The sequence below is a fragment of the Pseudorca crassidens genome, chromosome 18 (genome assembly GCF_039906515.1).
Source record: "Pseudorca crassidens isolate mPseCra1 chromosome 18, mPseCra1.hap1, whole genome shotgun sequence".
Classification (NCBI taxonomy): domain Eukaryota; kingdom Metazoa; phylum Chordata; class Mammalia; order Artiodactyla; family Delphinidae; genus Pseudorca; species Pseudorca crassidens.
In genome coordinates this window covers 56,820,197-56,840,135 of record NC_090313.1, presented here as the reverse complement: position 1 = coordinate 56,840,135, position 19,939 = coordinate 56,820,197, and the positions used below count along the sequence as shown (strand labels likewise).

Genomic DNA, 19,939 nt, shown 5'->3' with positions numbered 1-19,939 from the left:
TCTACTACCAAACTCATCAGTAGAGCTCTCCTTATTTGACTGCTTTTAGGTCTCACGCCCTTTGGAAGCCTCTGTTTGACTGCTTTTAGAATTAAGAAATGTGACAAAGCACTGCAGTACTGTGGTAGCAGAAAGGAAATTAGTTATGACCTGGAATAGTTAAACTGGGTACTCCGAGGGACTAAAACCGAAATAACAATCAGTACCTCGAACTTTTATGTCTTGAACTTATAACCGCATGCTACATGCATCATATAATTCATTTTTCTCTTCACAGTAAACACTATGCCCCATTATAGTTGAAGAAACTGAGTCTTGAGAGAGTGTATGATTTCCTAAGGTCTCATGGCTTTTTTTTAGTCACAGAACCAGCCCTCAGACCTGAGTCTATCTGCCAAAGTCTGGATCCTGAACATGATGGGGCTGGAGGAGGGAGTGACAGTGCAGCTTGTGAATTTCCTATCAGTGGTCCTATTTTCACATGAAGAAAATAGAATTCCTGTAGACTGAAGAGAGTGGTACCATAGAATCAGCAATGTGACATTTATTTACAGTTTTAAAATGATTTGGATAGAGAAGTAGTTTGTAGGAGCAAAGTTTCTGTGGCGATCCTGTTTTCTCTGCTGCTTTTCTTCATGACAGCTTGGTTGGCTTACATTAGAACAGTTTTCTCACTGTCACTGTTTCTGAGCAACCTAAACCCCATACTGCCTTCCAGAGATCTTTCAGACTTCTGACCGCAGCCTAAAGTTAGCAATGCATTTGACATTCATGACCTAGTACATGTATGGGTCTAGGTCATATGTGAGTTTATATATAACTGAAAAAATGTCAGAAAACAGTTCTCACCCTTACTATATGTGATGGACTTTGACTTTTTCTATTCTTTTTTTTTTTTTTTTTTTTTGCGGTACGCTGGCCTCTCACTGTTGTGGCTTCTCCCGTTGCAGAGCACAGGCTCCGGATGCGCAGGCTCAGTGGCCATGGCTCACGGGCCCAGCCGCTCCGCGGCATGTGGGATCTTCCCGGCCTGGGGCACGAACCCGTGTCCCCTGCAAAGGCAGGCGGACTCTCAACCGCTGTGCCACCAGGGAAGCCCGACATTTTCTATTCTTATTCATTAAAAATAAACCCATTAAGTTGACTTCATGGCCCATTAGTGGGTTACCACCTACAGTGTGAAAAGCAAAGCATTGTTCTTTGCATGGCAGAAGAGATTGTTGGAATGGATGGAAAGAAAAGACATTTTGGTTTGATTAGGTCAAATTTACCTTCCTGTTTATACAGGAGGGGAGAAATTATGGTCCTGTTTAGGATGAATTTCCAACTTTTCTGCACTAGATTCCACTCCTTAATGTGGTATGCATTTGAATTCTGCTAAGTCTTGGGGAGCAATCATTTTTGTTCAAATACAATATCAAAAATGAGTGGGCATTTCTCAAAAAGTCTGGCAGCTGAAACAGTGAAGCAATAAATCAACAGGATGATGAAAGCTTGAAAACACATAATACCTATAATAATCGTTTAGAAGCATAGCAGAAATGAGAAAAAAGAAACTTAGTTCAATTACACAGTAAGGTTACTTACTTCAAAGTCAGTAGAGTGCTGTAAGGTTATACTATTGTTAAGATTAATTGCATCTATTCAGAATGTATTTGAATCTGAAACAAAACCTTAACAGGAAAAAAATCATCAAAGGGAGAAGACTGCATTTGAAGGGTCTTCTATATCAGAGAATCAGTCAATGATGGTTCCTTTGTTCTGTAATGTTTGTAATTCACCCTCCCCCCCACCATGAACACTTAAAAGGCAATTTATTAAAGTCCTGTAGAAAAACTGAAGACATTTCCCATCGTTAAAACTCAAGGGCTGGTATTGCCCAGTGTTTGTTTTGCTAGGGGACCAGTGAGAGCGGAAATCCTGTGCTACCTAGTCCTGTAAGAAAAGCTGAACCCCTGATTTAAGAAGTCTTTATTTTAAATATTTTCTCATTTAATACTCCTTGGAATATTTTTTCATGATTATAAAAGTAAAGTCATATCTGCTTGTTATAAAAATCTAAACATTACATTGGGAATTCCCTGGTGGTCCAGTGGTTAGGACTGAGCACTTACACTGCCGTAGCCCAGGTTCAATTCCTGGTCGGGGAACTAGGATCCCACAAACCATGCAGCGTGGCCAAAAACCCCAAAAAACCCAAAAAACTAAACATTACAAAACTAATACAGAAAGGAAAAGTCCCCTGCAATTCAGATCCTTAGAAATAAACACTTCAAGCTGTTTGGTATAAGGACCTCTTTATCTTTGAAGTGTAAGTTGTTCTTTTTTGACTTTTAATCCAAGTAGAAAGACTTAGAGCCATTATGCCCTTCAATTTCTACCGCCAATAGAAGGTGACAATAATAATAAGTGTCTTATACATAATATGTTATATATAATTATTATAATAAAATAGATATCTCCAAATAGGTGTCTTAAGCATAGACGGCTTTGTTTCTCTCCTATAAAGTAAGTCTGAAGGTAGGTAGTCTGGGGATGATATAGTACAAATAATAGGCAATCATAATAGAACAGTTGTTATTTCCTAGCCTTGTTCTAAGCACTTCATACTCTAAGAGATAGATATTTGTTATCCCCATTTTACAGGTGAAAGAATGGAAAAACTAATTTGCTCAAAGTTATAGTTAGGAAGTAACAGAATTAGGGTTCAAAGCAGGGCACTTTGGCAATAGATTACCACTCGTGTGGTAGTCTTACAGATTGCTTCTTTCTGCTCTGCTGTTTCTGATGCATGTCTTACATATTCAAGTTGCCTCACTGACCAAGATGGTTGCTTGAGCACCAGCTTACACTTCAACCTTCCAGGAAGGGGGGAGGGCAACCAAAAAGCTTTTCCTGTCCATCTGTCTGTCTTCATTTAATGGAGAGTTCCTAGAAATCCTTCTCAATGGCTTCCCCTTATATCTCAATTTGCCAAACTTAATCACACAGTCATATTTGGCTATAAAGAAGGTTGGGGACTATAGTCTTAATGGAGCACATTGTTAACCTGAATAATATAGGAGTGCGTTTAGTAAGGAGGTGGTGAGAATGAATGGTTAGGTAGGCCAGCATCTATTCTGGTTTAGGAATTGAGGAGAGTCAAGCATAAGAGCAGATATTAATCATATGATCAAACTGTCACTGGAACTTTGGAAATGCAAATGGGATATCTACGGAAGAAAATTTTAAATGTAGTCCACATTCCTGTTCAGAGTATTGATTTTAGAGGACTATTAAGGGTTTTCTTCTGGATAATGTTCTGTGCAATCTTTGTTTTATGCTTTGCACATCCTGCAGGATTGTTTATAATAGTGAACAGTTGAAACAACTGAAATGGTTAAGTGAGTGGTTATATTAATGGTGCATTGATGTTGTGAATTATTATGTAGCCATTTAATATTAAGCTTGTTACGTGCATAATTGGGAAAACCACTTATAAGTGAAAGCAGCATATAAAATTGGACTTTATATATGATTGCAACTGTGTAATATGTACAGAATATAGATTGAACTGAAATTCACCCAAATAACACTGTAACTGAGATCTCTGAGGAGTGGGGTTATGAGTGACTTTTAAATGTTTTAAAGATAATTTTCTGCATTTTCTTATGTGAGCATATGTTTATTTCAAAATCAGGATGAATTTCATTTTTAAATATTCTATGCAGATATTTAGATATAAGTACCTTGTCTTGCATTTTTAGTTTTCTCCTTTAAGTTACAGATTGCCTTGAGGAGCAGTGCTTAAGACATGTGGACATATTCAGAGCTTAGCCTAATAATAACAATAATAATAAGAGGAATAATAATAATAGAAAATGTATAACAATTTGATAAGTGTTTTCATGCAGATGCCAATTTTCTTATCACTAAGCCATTCTTAAATATTCTCTTGTTGGAAAAGATAGTCCTCCTTGGGCCTCTTGCACTCTAGATGTCTTGCTGGGTATGCCAAGATTGCATACGTGACTACTCTAACCTGGACTATTTCTTAGGGTTGTTGTATAGGTGGGAACCTTGAGAGATGAGGTACATTCTCCCCAGAACAAAGACCAGGCTTGCTTACTATCTGCTATAAAAATGGTGGATTCCACGATTCAGTGTTCCTCAGCTGCAATGCAAACACACTGTGTGTGCAGCATCCGTCATGTTGACTTGGAGCCAGAGAGGACAGACATAAATACGCTGATGCCATGCCATGAATAATAAAGTCTACCAGCATCCATGAAATAGTAACAGCCTAACTATTAGGCTAACTTTAGCTTGCAAGTAGGTTCAAATCACATCCCAGACCTGACATCTCTATGTTCTGAAAATATGAATTCCTTGTAGTTACTTTTACTGAGGAAGCAATTTGATACATTTTGCAAGTATACTTACCATTTGGTCCCCATCTCTACTTTCATCACTGGTTTTTGCCCTCATAAAGATGGTGAGTCTCTCCGATATTATATTTCATATATATTCTTTGTATCTTTAGAGAGAATCTTTCTTGCTTTTTTTTTAATAGATGAACTTATTTTTATTTATTTGTTTATTTAAGGAGATTGAGATTGACACATATACAGTATTTATTTTTAATTTAATTTATTTATTTTTGGCTGCGTGGGGTCTTCGTTTCTGCGCACAGGCTTTCTCTAGTTGTGGTGAGCAGGGGCTACTCTTTGTTGCAGTGCACAGGCTTCTCTTTGCGGTGGCTTGTCTTGTTGCAGAGCACGGGCTTTGGGCGCTGGGGCTTCACTAGTTTTGGCACGCGGGCTCAGTAGTTGTGGTTCTTGGGCTCTAGAGCGCAGGCTCAGTAGTCGTGGCACACAGGCTTAGTTGCTCCGCGGCATGTGGGATCTTCCTGGACCAGGGCTCAAACCCGTGTCCCCTGCACTGGGAGGCAGATTCTTAACCACTGCACCACCAGGGAAGCGCTCTTGCTTCTTTTTTCATAGCTTTTTATCATTTACATGTAGGTGTTTCAAGTGAAGAAGCACAACATCTTTCAGGTCTATCCTGTATGATTGTGCCAGTTAGTAACTATACAGACTTGCCTGGCTAAGGTAGTAATTTGAAGCTGAAATACATACGAATCATTTGCCTTAGTGTGGGGTTACCTCCACCTGGCAGAAGGGGCACTTTTTTCTAATTTGCATAAATTTACCACCTCTCACTAAGCCATGGGCCTATGTGAGGATCCTGGGATGTGTGTGTGTGTGTGTGTGTGTGTGTGTGTGTGTGTGTCCGCGCGTGCCTCTTTCTACTTCCCATAAAGGTATCCTATGAACAAAGGCCCTGATGACCTGGTGGTCTCTTGTTTATCTTTTCCTTCTGGGTGTCTGTTTAGCCCTCTGGGCATCTATTCCACCCTCCAGCAGAAGCTGTGAGTTACAGAACTAACCAGCTTCACATCAGTCTCTTGGGTGTGCAGACTATGTCTGGGGCTCTGCAGGCTCTGCGACCAAAGAGAATTCATTAGTCCTTCCACACCAGAGATGTGGAATGCAGGATCAGGGCTGGTGTGACGGGCTTAGGGGACAAGGATGATTTACTCAGTCTGATCTTGGTATTTTTTTCCTTAGGAATACGGTCTGTCTATAAAAGAAGTTTTGCAAACCTGAATGCCTCATAAGGTTTGATTCATGTTGGTTGAAAACAGTAAGCTTCAGAGTCCTATGTTGAAGACGGTATTAAAAAGATATATAGAAAAACACATCTAGAATCTAAATCTCTATCCAGTGCCTTTGATTAACCAGAAATTTTCCTTTGTTTCCATTTCACCCAAGGATAAGATTTTCTTGAACTATGAAAACCTCAAACCAGTCTTTTGTAGGACAGTAGACTTTATGTGTCTACTATTCTGCTTGAAATGATGTTTGTCACTTAATCTCTTTCTGAATTTTTGCTCTTGAGTGCATTTCTTTTTTACTCAAACCAGTGTTGTTCCTAATTAGAAATTTAAATCACATCTGCTGCAGTTTGTACACACCAGGATGTATTGATGTAATACTTTCAGCCAGCCAAGATATTTTTCATGACTCCAACATACCATTTTTTTCATAGAGTGCTTATTGATGAGACCTTATAAAAATGCACAAGAACGTGCACGGAGAGGCAGTTGTGTAGCTCAGGAGAGACTCACAAGGAAGAGATTCCTTAAATATATGTATTTAAGAAATAAATACATGGTACAGAAAAACACTTCTCCCTCTGTCTTACGCTGTTCTTTATACGTTCTCCCTTAGTGTATCTCATGGAGGTGTGCTGTTGGAAAGTGAAAATAATCTTACAAATGGAGATATTTCGTTAAATTTCCATGAGGTAATTAAGGAAACTCATTTTCAAAGATATACATTTATTTCAGTGGCTTGCATGTTGCTTAATCAGGAAATGACCAGAATACTAAATACAGGTAGGTTGGGCTTGTCTCCATCAGTAGCTTTGAGAGTCAGGCTGGGGGCTTCCCTGGTGGCGCAGTGGTTGAGAGTCCGCCTGCCGATGCAGGGGACACGGGTTTGTGCCCCGGTCCGGGAGGATCCCACATGCCGCGGAGCGGCTGGGCCCGTGAGCCATGGCCGCTGAGCCTGCGCGTCCGGAGCCTGTGCTCCGCAACGGGAGAGGCCACAACAGTGAGAGGCCCGCGTAGCAAAAAAAAAAAAAAAGAGAAAAAAAGAGTCAGGCTGTTGAAAGGAATGACATGGAGGTTAAAACAGCAGAGGCCCTTGCTGTGGGTGGAAACTACTTGGCTGAAAGCATGAATAACTTATACTTGTTATTCATGTCAAGGGAAAGCTAAGAGAGAAGGGATGAATATTTGTATCTACCCAGGCGTTATGCGCTGCCACAGGATATTAAAAAATAAAAAGCCGATCCTGAGACTTAAGCTCCTCTTCCTATAGGAGGGAAGAGGAATAAAGGCTCCATTGTTTGGCAATGCTTTCTTCTGAATATTATATTTCAGATTTGACATTTTCAGCCAATAAAATATTGCTAAGAAGGTTGCTAAGGAATTCTCTAACAAAACATTTCTTACTGGGACCGCTGTCCTTGAGCCTGGGGTTACGTTTAAATGTTTTCGATTAAAAGCCCCTGATTTCAAGGCTAGATAATTCTCCCCCTTTTTTCACGGCCCTGTGTTGTCTGGGTACTTGTCGGCTACACATGTTGGCCATAGATGGACCGCAGAACTATTCCTAAGACGAAAGATTCCAGTGTGATATTGTCACACTTAATCAGATTAGATATTGCAGAATAAAATCTTTTACAAACTGTTTTTTCTTTTCAAACCTTTCCTGATATTTTTGTAAGAGAGATTCATGGAACTTGGAAAATTTTCTATGAAGCTTCTCTTAGCAAAGTGCTAGCACAGAAACCCTTTTTGCCACTTGAGATCCTATCCTTTAAGCCTCAACTTGCTATTCTTCTCTGAAATTTTCTACTCCTCTGGGGTCTCACTGCCTCCCCTCCACCTTGCATCTCTGACTACTTCCATCATCCCACTTTGAGGCTTGTTTGAATATCCTTGTGGTCTGCTCGGGTGGTTTTATGAATTGTTCCTAATTAAAGTGTAAGCTCTGTTAAGGGGGTTGGTGTCTGTTTTTTTGTATCTCCCCTCATGCCTTATAAGCCCCTAACATAACAAGTCCATAATGGGTGCTTGGCTAAGTAGATTTACTTTGTTTGGAAGTCTATCAAGAGGCCGAAGTTAAGGACAGTCATATTTTATGTTTTCTACATTGAGCTGAATACTTAGCTCCAGACACCCACCTGGTCTAAGTCAAAAGTACTTGGTTTGAGTCTCAGCACTATTGCTTAATTAACCTCATGATCTTTGGCATATGATTTAACGTCTGTGTCTTTATCAATGATTTATTAATCCCTCAATTCCCTTTTAGTCCAAATGTTTGAAGACAGCTTGATTGATCTACAGCACTGTTTCTCAAAGTATGGTCCCCAGATCAAGAGTATCATCATCATCTGGGAACTGTTAAAAATGCAAGTTATAGATGCCCCCCCCGTCCCATACCTACTGAATCAGAAACTCAACATTTTACAAGCCCTCCAGGTGATTCTGATGCATGCTAAAGTTTAAGAACTACTGATGTGCAGTATAGTCAAATCCCTACGGATTTGTGGACTACGGATATGTGGTACGGTAAGAAGCTCCGCACCACAATGGTAACGGACATTGATGATTCTGCAGTCATTTCATGGTTGGCATTTAAATCCAGTGTCTCGTTTCATCTTTAAGCCTCTGAAGAATGGCTCACTCTTGCATCATACTCAAGTTTGCAGGTACTACCCACAGAACTGCAGCTCCTAAGCTTCTATAAAGTGTGGACAATTGAGGAGTGAAAAATCTTTCTGAGGGTGAACAAAGCATATGCAATGGACAGGGGATGAATTTCCAGCGGCAGCCTCCTAATTTTGTATTCATCCCATTGTACGCATGCTAGGCTACACATGCAACGTCTGCTGATATACGTTAGGTAATTGGGCATCCAGCAGCCCTGTTTGCATGCAGAGGTGGTTGCACACCTCCCATGTACAACTTGAAAATTAAAGCCCTGTTTGAAGCTGGCTGAAGGCTTACTGCTAGGAAAATGAGATAAGGAAGAAATGGCTTCTGTTAATCAGCACTTTTGGCCTCTACTGTTCAATCTTTGCTAATTTGTCCTTTGAAACTGTATGTTCCGTGTTGGACAAAGACTTCTAAGAGTATCTGGGATTTTTTTTAAAAAGACCTACATTTATAAGCTGATTGTATTTATCCGTAACATTTCCCCTCACACTGTACCTACATGTACACTGCAGTCTTGCTGTGCTTATATTTCTGCTCTATGAAGTATTCATACTTCTGTGGGACTACATGTATCATCACAGAGCCACCCCCCAGCACAGACTCATGGACTGGGTCTCTGGCATCATTTCATTTCAATTCAGCCCACATTCATCAAGCAGCTACTTTGTGCCAGGGGCTGGGCATATATGGATCCCTCAAGCACCGTTTCTGCCCTCAAAACTCACAATATTGTAACAACTTCTTGCACCTTAGTGGTGAATATTTTTGCTTAAGTGAAGTCTTCTCTGGTCCCCACTCCTCCCCCCCTCCCAGAGAATTGAAGTGACTCCTTCTCTGAACTCCTGATTATGCTCGACCTGTGTCCCCAGGAGAATGAGGGGCCCAGCGGACCCCTGCCTAGAAGTCAAAGCCCCAAAACACAAGACTTTGGCCATGTGGCCACTCAGATGGGTCATCAGGAGGAGGTGGCTGCATTGCTGATGGCCCCCTACGCCCAGTGTGTGGGAGCCAAAAATGTGTGAGTGTTTCCTGTACTCCTGTAGTGGGTGACATGGAAGAGAATGCCAGTCATCTCAAAGGGATGTGCCCATGAGCGCCACCTGGAGGCACAGAGGATCCCTACAAAGACAGTTTACCAAGAGCTGACCCTGAAGAAGTCACTTGTCATTCTCCATCAACTGCTTTATATTTCCATATGTGGCTGTGTGCACTTGTTTTAGTTTACCAGATAGATTGTAGCTCCTGGAGAACACACCTGGGTCTTAAAAGGAATATTATCTTTCCTAGTACCTATTTGATGGTGATGATCATAAATACAGTATATTATCAGAAAGAAGGTATGGTGCTTTATATGCATTAATAATTTCTCGTGACAATCCATTTTTTTTCTCTTCATTTTAGCACAGGTGCATATACCTTGATAGTACCAAATGAAAAACGAAGAAATGAGATGCAACGGAGTATGTATATTATTTACCATTCAAAATACTTCTCATTTTTCTTTCTTTTTGTTTTTAAACTACAGTTTTTGTTACTTTATTCATAATTTTTTAAAAAATTTATTTTTGGCTGTGTTGGGTCTTCATTGCTGCACGTGGGCTTTCTCTAGTTGCGGCGAGCAGGGGTTACGCTTCGTTGCGGTGTGCGGGTTTCTCACTACGGTGGCTTCTCTTGTCACGGAGCATGGGCTCTAGGCACGCGGGCTTCAGTAGTTGTGGCTCACGGGCTTAGGTGCTCCCCAGCATGTGGGATCTTCCCAGACCAGGGCTTGAACCCGTGTCCCCTGCATTGGCAGGTGGATTCTTAAGCACTGTGCCACCAGGGAAGCCCAACTTTGGCAGTTTTAATTATACCTTTTAAAATTATTCTATTTTAGTGCTTCTAAATTTGTTTCTCTGTGTTAATAGCAGAGCTCATTGCACGGTTATAAATCTGAGGTTTCTGTTGGGCTTAAACAGTTTCACACCTATCAAGTTCCTATAAAATTCGGCTCACTGCAGATGTCCTTACAGGACTTGGAACACTTTTGAAAGAGACAAGTCATATATGAAATAGATTATAAAATAATCTGTCTCTTTCTAGACCTGTCCCGTTCCTTTTTTATAAATTTTTATTTTTGGCTGCGTTGGGTCTTTGTTGCTGTGCGTGGGCTTTCTCTACTTGCGGTGAGCTGGGGCTACTCTTTGTTGCGGTTCCTGGGCTTCTCATTGGGTGGCTTCTCTTGTTGCAGAGCATGGGCTCTGGGTGTGGGCTTCAGTAGTTGTGGCACATGGGTTTAGTAGTTGTGGCTCACGGTCTCTAGAGCTCAGGCTCAGTAGTTGTGGCGCATGGGCTTAGTTGCTCCACAGCATATGGGATCTTCCTGGACCAGGGCTCGAACCCGTGTCCCCTGCATTGGCAGGAGGATTCTTAACCGCTGCGCCACCAGGGAAGTCCCTGTCCCATTCCTTCTTAATGGAATTTTTTTTTCAGTCTCTGTGTTCCCATAATTTTGTAACTATCAGAGTCTACCCTCAGCTGTTTTTATTCGTGACTTCACTTTCCTTCTTTAGATTATAAGCTCTTTGAGGGCAGGGGCTACATCTTACTTGTTTTTGTGCTCCTTGTACCTAGTGGGCATATAGCATGCTTAACTGAAGTTGTACAGTAGAATAAATGCTGCCCTTTAAAGTTACAGTATTATACTTTAGAGTTGGAAGGAGAACTAAAGTTCATTTAATTCACAAAGAAGTTCTGAGGCTTGTTCAAGTCAACTGTAGGGCTAGCACTGAGATTCTGTGCTCTCCTATCTTGATCTTAACAGGAAATTTAATTTTGTAATGACCAATGGACATAAGGGCACAGCAGGAAAACAGCTCTATAAAGGTCTCCACTGGACAGGTAGGCCCCTGGGTGGTCCATCGGAGTCTGTGCAGAGTATGACAATCACAGCTATGCTAACACAGTGACTGTGGGCACTGCCTGCAGGTGACCAACGGAATCCCAAAGATTCTGGCATTTTACAAGTTTTTGATTTAAATAGCTAACAGGAATTTAAGCCTCAGTGCAGTCTGGATTTTTGAGATGTTTCAGAAAGTTTTTTTCCCTCTAATAATTAAAAAATATTATAAATGGACGTTTGAAATAATCACTTCTAATGAGATTCGGGCATACATTGGAAGAACAGAACTAGTATCTCTGGCGCCCCCTGCTGCCAGTCAGTGTATATTTGGGGAATGAGCAGTGCTCTACATGGAGTAGGCTCAGCCTAGTGGTTCCAAGTGCCAGGAATCTGAGAGGCCTCGTTCCTCATGGTTACATTAAGCTTGGGGAATATTTAAAATAAAGTGAATACGGGCATTAGAATTTTATGGGGATTTGTGTTTACTGTGTGTGAAAAGTTCTTATTGACACATGAATGTTTTGCACACACTCTCTATAGGAAACTTTTAACATTAAATGATATAGGGTTTGAAAAATGCCAGAGTGGGAGGAAAAACAACTTCTTTATTTAGTAGGAGTTCAGGTTGTTTTCAATTTTTTAAAAAAATTTATTTATTTTTGGCTACGTTGGGTCTTTGTTGCTGCGCACGGACATTGTTTAGTTGCGGTGAGCGGGGGCTACGAGCGGGGGCTACTCTTCGTTGTGGTGTGCGGGCTTCTCATTTCAGTGGCTTCTCTTGTTGCGGAGCACGGGCTCTAGGCGCAAGGGCTCTAGGTGCATGGGCTTCAGTAGTTGTGGCGCACGGGCTTAGTTGCTCCGTGGCACGTGGGATCTTCCCGGACCAGGGCTTGAACCCATGTCCCCTGCATTGGCAGGTGGATTCTTAACCCCTGCGCCACCAGGGAAGCCCCTGTTTTCAAATTTGAACCTTCTGTGCAGACTCTTGGAGAGAAAGTGCCTTAGGGTGACTCCAAGGGGTTAGGACTGGGTGGGTGGTATCTTCCTTTCCTGGATATCTCGTCCACTCATGCTTGCATGTAGTTAATTGTCCATCTGATGGTGGTTTGTTATGCTTTCAAGGGAGCATTTCCCTTTTCATGCTCTAATAATTGATGATTTGATATTTCTCACCTGGCTTAGTGGCTGCAAAAGAGCTGGAGGACCTGAAGAGGTGGAAGGAGCAACAAAGGACGAAGCCCATTAACCTGGCACCCATGCAGCTAGGTAAGCCAGAAAGCCAGTTGCTTGAATGCGGAAGGACAGGGCCACCCAAGTATCCTGTTAGCACCTTGCCCACATCTGTCTTTCAATGTACGTTATAGGTCATTGGACCATTGTGCTGCTTGAAATGGAATGCGTTTAATGTCGAAACATGCACGTAAAGTCAAAAGTATGCAGGTATACTGTTGTTTCTGATTTTCTGCAAGTAGCAAACGGATGATGCCACAGTTATGTGGGAGTAAAAGAATGGCTTAATTGCCAAATAATTTAGAGCCTCTTAGTTGATCAGCTCTGAAGGAATCTTACCTGGGGCGCTGCATATGCCCTGTCGTAGCTTTTGTTCCCATCCTGATTAGTGCTATCACAAGCATATTAATCATGGCAGTTAACTGGTTATGGGAAAAAGAATGAATGGAGAGTCAATTCCAACACTAAGATGCGAGTGGGCTGGGGACACAGGGTGGGTATAAAGAGAACATTGCCTGTGTTTTAATTCGTAAATAGAGACTTTTGGGCCTCTGGAACACGTGGCAGTGTGATGAATTGTCTGCGCTGCCCTTGCCTGGTGTTTGAATAATTCAACAGGGAAGCCCTCTAATGGGAATCATTCACATCTTCTCTTTTCTCTTCCAGAAGCAGCTGAGAGCTTAAAGGGCTAGACACACGGTTCCCACAGATTTAGTTCACACAAATGTGTTATGAGTCAGAGGCCACTTACTCTCACAGTGTTTTTTATCTATTTATTTATTTTTTTGGCTGCACTGTGTGGCATGCGGGATCTTAGTTCCCTGACCAGGAATTGAACCCACACCCCCTGCAGTGGAAGTGCAGAGTCTTAACCACTGGACTGCCAGGGAAGTCCCTCATAGTAGTTGTCAAGAAGTATTTTTTCCAAGATGTAGGTAAAAATAACCTAATTTGGTAATCATTTAGTGAGTGCAAGTAATAGTATTATCATCATCATCCCACTGTATTTCATGAGAGGGGTTCATCTCGTGTCACCTTTTTGCTGAGTAAGCTGCATTTGAGGGGTGCAACCTGGAGACAGCTTTGTCCTTCCTAGCTGGCCCCCTCACACCAGCTATGTGGGTCTACTTTTTCTTATGTTCTTTGGATGAAATTAGATTTTTTTGGTATTTCTCAAATAATAAAGTTGTCCAGCTAATTCTAGGCATAAAAACAGTGTCATTTCAGTAATTAAGTTTAGTCCTAAATACTGATCAAAACTCTGTTACTGATAGAGATTAAAGCTTCTTCCCTGCTCCAGCCCAGGTCTATTTTGGATTGAAAGTGCGCAAAGGAAATGGGGTGTGGCTGAATTTTTCACTATTGACTCCACTGTTCCCACATTCTGACCCCTCATGGGTCAAAGGGAGAAGGAGAGGTTAGGGTCCATAGTGCACCGATCCCAGTTTCTTCAAGTTCTGGTGTGTGTTTACTGTGCATCTCACCCCTGGGGTTCTTGGAGTTCTTCAGAGTCCCTCCTTGCCTGCCAGCCATCTCTCACCTGGACTTCCTTGATAGATATGATAATTTTTCCTGCTGGCAGTGCTTGGCTTCACCGCTGCCTCTTGGTAGCTGGACTATCTTTGTAGAGCTCCATTGTACCCCTGGGTGGCCCACATGGGCAAGGCCCTTTTTAATTTTTTTGGCCATGCCGTGCGGCATGCAGGATCTTAGTCCCCCAACCAGGGATCGAACCCGCGCCCCCTGCAGTGGAAGTGCAGAGTCTTAACCACTTGGACTGCCAGGGAAATCCAGGGCAAGTCCCTTTAAGATGACGTTAGATTGGCATTCTCTTTCATGACAACTAGATTGGGAGTGCAGGAAACACTTGTGCATTCTTCCCACAAATTCTGGGAACACAGGCCACTTGCCCTGCAGCCATCTTTTCTTTATGACCAGTCTGAGTAGTCACATGAGAACAGCCATGTACCTTTTGGTTCTGACCTTCCTAAGCATGGGTCCACGAGGTCCCTCAGTCTCTTGGGGACACAGATTGAGCCCTTCAAGTGATTTTCATTAAACCTCTCTTACATTGATGTGAAGATTCCTCCTTCCCCAAACACATACACAGAGAAGATGAAATTCACAAAGACATCTTTTCTCTGATTTCTACCTTCCTTTGACCTAGCTAACCTCTTTTATAGACTGAAGGTAGTTGCCAATTAAGGTTCCCCAAACTGGTTTTCAGTTACACCCTTGCAGATCCTGCCTAGGGAGCCAAGCACTTGCCTTGGGGGTTTGGAGTTGTTGGTGCCTACTGTCTTGGGGCCTTAACCAAAAAAGAGCAGGAGTTCTGCTATATGGTGTACCTAGGAATGGTCAAGGGGGAAGAGGGTAGAGAGTAGAAAAGAATTCTAGAACGTTTTAAAGTTTGAGATGAGTTTTAAAGAAAACCTGCAAATGCTTATACATCTTTCTCCATTTTTATTTTTTAATTTAATTTTTTAATTTTTTGGCCACGCCACGCGGCATGTGGGATCTTAGTTCCCTGACGAGGGATTGAACCTGTGCCCCCTGCAGTGGAAGCATGGAGTCTTAACCACTGGACTGCTAGGAACGTCCAACTTTCTCCATTTTTAAATTCTCAACTCCTCCTCTATTCCTCTACCCCGTAAAATATTGGAATGGTTCTAGGAGATACTGAAAGTGCCTGTAACATTAGATAAAAGCCTCAATAGCCCTCACTGTTTCTTTCCTTAGGGCCAAGACCAAACAGGTATTATAGAGCTTTTGGGACTCAGAAGTCTCTGTGGTGTCTTTATCTGTTCAATTATAACAACTATGATGAATGCAAATTGTTTTACTGCATCTTCTGTGCAAGTGAATCTTTCAGAGAACTGACAATTTTAGTGACCAATTCACCGGAGAATTATTTCAAAGCAATCTTTAAAATATGCACGCCAAGCTTGCATAAACACTGAGAAATCCCTAAACAGTAATTCTTAGATGATTGTCAAATTGCAAGGATTTCTGGCCCCCAGTTATTATAGGTTTAAGAGAGAGCAGACGAATGACCTAACATCCATATTTTTCTCTTGAACACCTAAAGAAAAGAACAATAAATAGTATGGATTGACAATCAATTTTAATTAGAATATTCCCATTGTACTTTTAAAAACTGCGTTATAAAGACTGTATACTCGTCTCATGGCAAGACCTCTGAGGCTTTCCTGAGCTTTCGCTACTTGAATACAGGGCAATAGAGTCAGAAGAAGAAAAACATTGGAAGCATCACTGATCATCATCTTTATTAGGTTAAGGAATGGTCATACTCTAGCAGAAAGAATGTTCTGGAATTTCCAGAGCACTATTTCTTATTATTTAGCATGGACCTTCAGGTGTGATTTCAGTCTAAAGAAAAACTTGAATGCCTACGTGATTGAAAAACCTTAGTAGCACTGTCCTCTTCTTGGGGGAATATGGCCTTATCTTTCTGCCCAGCTCTTTCTCTTTTATGCAATTACTATTGTTTAATGTCTTATTTAAAAAACTGATTATGTTACCGAACCAAATTTGGGCCTGCTCACCCATGCGCAGTAAAGCCAAGCTACTGACACTGGGCTGTGGTGAAGGGAAGTGCAGTGCAGTAAGGCATCATCAGCCAGGAGTTGGGGACAGCTAGGGCTCAAAAAACCTGAACTCCCCGATGGGTCTCAGGAGAGCATTTTTAAAGGCCAGGTGAGGGAGGGGAGTGATCAGCTTGTGCACAATTCTGATTGGTTGACGGTGAGGTAACAGGGCTGGCTGTGTCACAGGGATTAACATTATCAATCCTTAGGCTCCAGAAGGCTTGGGGGCTGTGTGCTCATGGCCATCACGTGGTTACATCTTCCATTTGATGTTGGTTTTAGCATCTGTAAAACAACTCAGGAAATGTGCATCAGGTACTATTCTCTAGGTACTTCAGGGAGGAGCTAAAGCAGAGGATACAGGAGAGGGGTCTGTCCCGGGAAGAACCCATAGGGTCTTGCTCAGTTACAGTTCCCCCTTTTCTTTGGTACTCCTTAACCTTGAGGAGAACAGGTGTTGGACAAGAAAGGGAGTCACGTTTTGGGTGGAGAGGTTAATATAAACTCGGCAGAGGAACTCGGTTTCAGTTATGTCCTTATTTCCAGGGGTATGAAAATGTTAAAGAAACTCATGGTGTAGACTTATCATATATTTAATTAGTCTTTGATGGCTGACAATTCAGCTTAACATTCATGTTTCACCTTCATGACTTCTTTTTCCCTTAGGTGGAAACCAGTCAGAGGTTGAAGTCAGGCAGAGACAACAACTTCAACTGATACAATCTAAATACCAGAAAAAGGTCAGAATCCATCTCTTTTAGCTTAAATTTGGCAAGAAATTAGAGTACCAGCACTTTGAAAGTAACCATGAAATAACACAGTAACTTTACCAAAAGCATAAAACTTTCAAACAAACTGCAAAAGAAAGTCTCAGAAATCAAAGAAGTCAGGATGTGAGAAGTGAAGGGATAAATACTGCAAATTCTCACCCAAGCTGTCTATCAGTCAGTGAGACCTTTGGTAAAGGGGTTTTTCCCCCCTAGTTTAAGTCTCTACTATGTTTAGAATAGTCAGGTTCCAAGAACATGGATTTGTTTACTCCATTCCAGTCCTGAAAGTACTACAAAAATTTTTAATATTCCAGCAATTTTTTTTTTTAACAGTGAACTCTTGAGTTTTATAATTAGTAAAAATTATCTGCCCTTTCTTCTCTCCAACCTGGTGGAGGTGGGTTGGGGACAGAGGAGACAGAAAGACAGAGACCAAGGAAGAAACACAAAAAATTTCATGGGCAGCAGATGTGTCCTGACCATCCTCTGTGATCTAAGTAGCTTGAAGAACCAACCTATAATCATGGTGCGCTATAGCACAAAAAATACTATAATTTGCCTTTCATCATTATTTTTTTAACATCTTTATTGGAGTATAACTGCTTTACAATGGTGTGTTAGTTTCTGCTTTATAACAAAGTGAATCAGCTATACATATACATATGTCCCCGTATCTCTTCCCTCTTGCCACTTCCTCCCTCGCACTCTCCCTATCCCAACCTCTAGGTGGTCACAAAGCACCAAGCTGATCTCCCTGTGCTATGAGGCTGCTTCCCACTAGCTATCTATTATACGTTTGGTAGTGTATATATGTTCATGCCACTCTCTCACTTTGTCCCATCTTACCCTTCCCCCTCCCCGTATCCTCAAGTCCATTCTCCAGTAGGTCTGCGTCTTTATTCCCATGTTACACCTAGGTTCTTCATGGCCATTTTTTTTTTTTTTAGATTCCATATATATGTGTTAGCATACGGTATTTTTTTTTCTCTTTCTGACTTGCTTCACTCTGTATGACAGACTCTAGGTCCATCCACCTCACTACAAATAACTCAGTTTCATTTCTTTTTATGGCTGAGTAATATTCCATTGTATATATGTGCCACATCTTCTTTATCCATTCATCTGCTGATGGACACTTAGGTTGCTTCCATGTCCTGGCTTTTGTAAATAGAGCTGCAATGAATATTGTGGTACATGACTCTTTTTGAATTATGGTTTTCTCAGGGTATATGCCCAGTAGTGGGATTGCTGGGTCGTATGGTAGTTCTATTTTTAGTTTTTTTGTTTGTTTGTTTTGTTTTTTTGCGGTAAGCGGGCTTCTCACCATTGTGGCCTCTCCCGTTGCGGAGCACAGGCTCTGGACGCGCAGGCTCAGCGGCCATGGCTCACGGGCCTAGCCGCTCTGTGGCATGGGGGACCTTCCCAGACCGGGGCACAAACCAGTGTCCCCTGTATCTGCAGGCGGACTCTTAACCACTGCGCCACCAGGGAAGCCCTATTTTTAGTTTTTTAAGGAACCTCCATACTGTTCTCCACCGTGGCTGTATCAATTTACATTCCCACCAACAGTGCAACAGGGTACCCTTTTCTCCACACCCTCTCCAGCATTTATTGTTTGTAGATTTTTTGATGATGGCCATTCTGACTGGTGTGAGATGATATCTCATTGTAGTTTTGATTTGCATTTCTCTAATGATTAATGATGTTGAGCATTCTTTCATGTGTCTGTTGGCAATCTGTATATCTTCTTTGGAGAAATGTCTATTGAGGTCTTCTGCCCATTTTTGGATTGAGTTGTTTGTTTTTTTGATATTGAGCTGCATGAGCTGCTTGTAAATTTTGGAGATTAATCCTTTGTCAGTTGCTTCATTTGCAAATATTTTCTCCCATTCTGAGGGTTGTCTTTTCATCTTGTTTATGATTTCCTTTGCTGTGCAAAAGCTTTTCAGTTTCATTAGGTTCCATTTGTTTATTTTTATTTCCATTTCTCTAGGAGGTGGGTCAAAAAGGATCTTGCTGTGATTTATGTCATAGAGTGTTCTGCCTATGTTTTCCTGTAAGAGTTTGATAGTGTCTGGCCTTACATTTAGGTCTTTAATCCATTTTGAGTTTATTTTTGTGTATGGTGTTAGGGAGTGTTCTAATTTCATTCTTTTACTTGTAGCTGTCCAGTTTTCCCAGCACCACTTACTGAAGAGGCTGTCTTTTCTCCATTGTATATTCTTGCCTCCTTTATCAAGGATAAGGTGACCATATGTGCGTGGGTTTATCTCTGGGCTTTCTATCCTGTTCCATTGATCTATATTTCTGTTTTTGTGCCAGTACCATACTGTCTGGATTACTGTAGCTTTGTAGTATAGTCTGAAGTCCGGGAGCCTGATTCCTCCAGTTCCATTTTTCTTTCTCAAGATTGCTTTGGCTATTCGGGGTCTTTTGTGTTTCTATATAAATTGTGAAACTTTTTGTTCTAGTTCTGTGAAAAATGCCAGTGGTAGTTTGATAGGAATTGCATTGAATCTGTAGATTGCTTTGGGTAGTATAGTCATTTTCACAATGTTGATTCTTCCAATCTAAGAACATGATATGTCTCTCCATCTATTTGTATCATCTTTAATTTCTTTCATCAGTGTCTTATAATTTTCTGCATGCAGGTCTTTTGTCTCCTTAGGTAGGTTTATTCCTAGGTATTTTATTCTTTTTGTTGTAATGGTAAATGGGAGTGTTCCCTTAATGTCTGTTTCAGATTTTTCATCATTAGTGTATAGGAGTGCAAGAGATTTCTGTGCATTAATTTTGTATCCTGCTACTTAACCAAATTCATTGATTAGCTGTAGTAGTTTTCTGGTAGCATCTTTAGGATTCTCTATGTGTAGTATCATGTCATCTGCAAACAGTGACAGCTTACTTCTTCTTTTCCAATTTGGATTCCTTTTATTTCTTTTTCTTCGCTGATTGCTGTGGCTAAAACTTCCAAAACTGTGTTGAATAATAGTGGTGAGAGTGGGCAACCTTGTCTTGTTCCTGATTTTAGAGGAAATGGTTTCAGTTCTTCACGATCGAGAACGATCCGTGGCATGTGGGTTTGTCATATATGGCCTTTATTATGTTGAGGTAAGTTCCC

The 19,939-nt window shown here is 41.3% G+C and overlaps 1 protein-coding gene and 1 non-coding gene across 4 annotated transcripts in view; both read left to right on the top strand.

Annotated features, from left to right (window-relative positions):
* EPSTI1 (epithelial stromal interaction 1) overlaps nt 1–19,939 on the top strand; it is a 98,141-nt gene that overhangs the window by 6,957 nt on the left and 71,245 nt on the right. For all 3 annotated transcript variants that reach the window (XM_067712869.1, XM_067712870.1, XM_067712868.1), the window contains exons 2-4: nt 9,731–9,789; nt 12,393–12,476; nt 16,715–16,788. In XM_067712869.1, coding sequence (XP_067568970.1) covers nt 9,731–9,789; nt 12,393–12,476; nt 16,715–16,788 — 217 coding nt within the window. The remainder of the gene's footprint in view (nt 1–9,730; nt 9,790–12,392; nt 12,477–16,714; nt 16,789–19,939) is intronic.
* Nucleotides 2,079–2,150, top strand: TRNAV-UAC (transfer RNA valine (anticodon UAC)). The gene has a single exon. It is a non-coding gene; the product is annotated as a tRNA-Val (tRNA).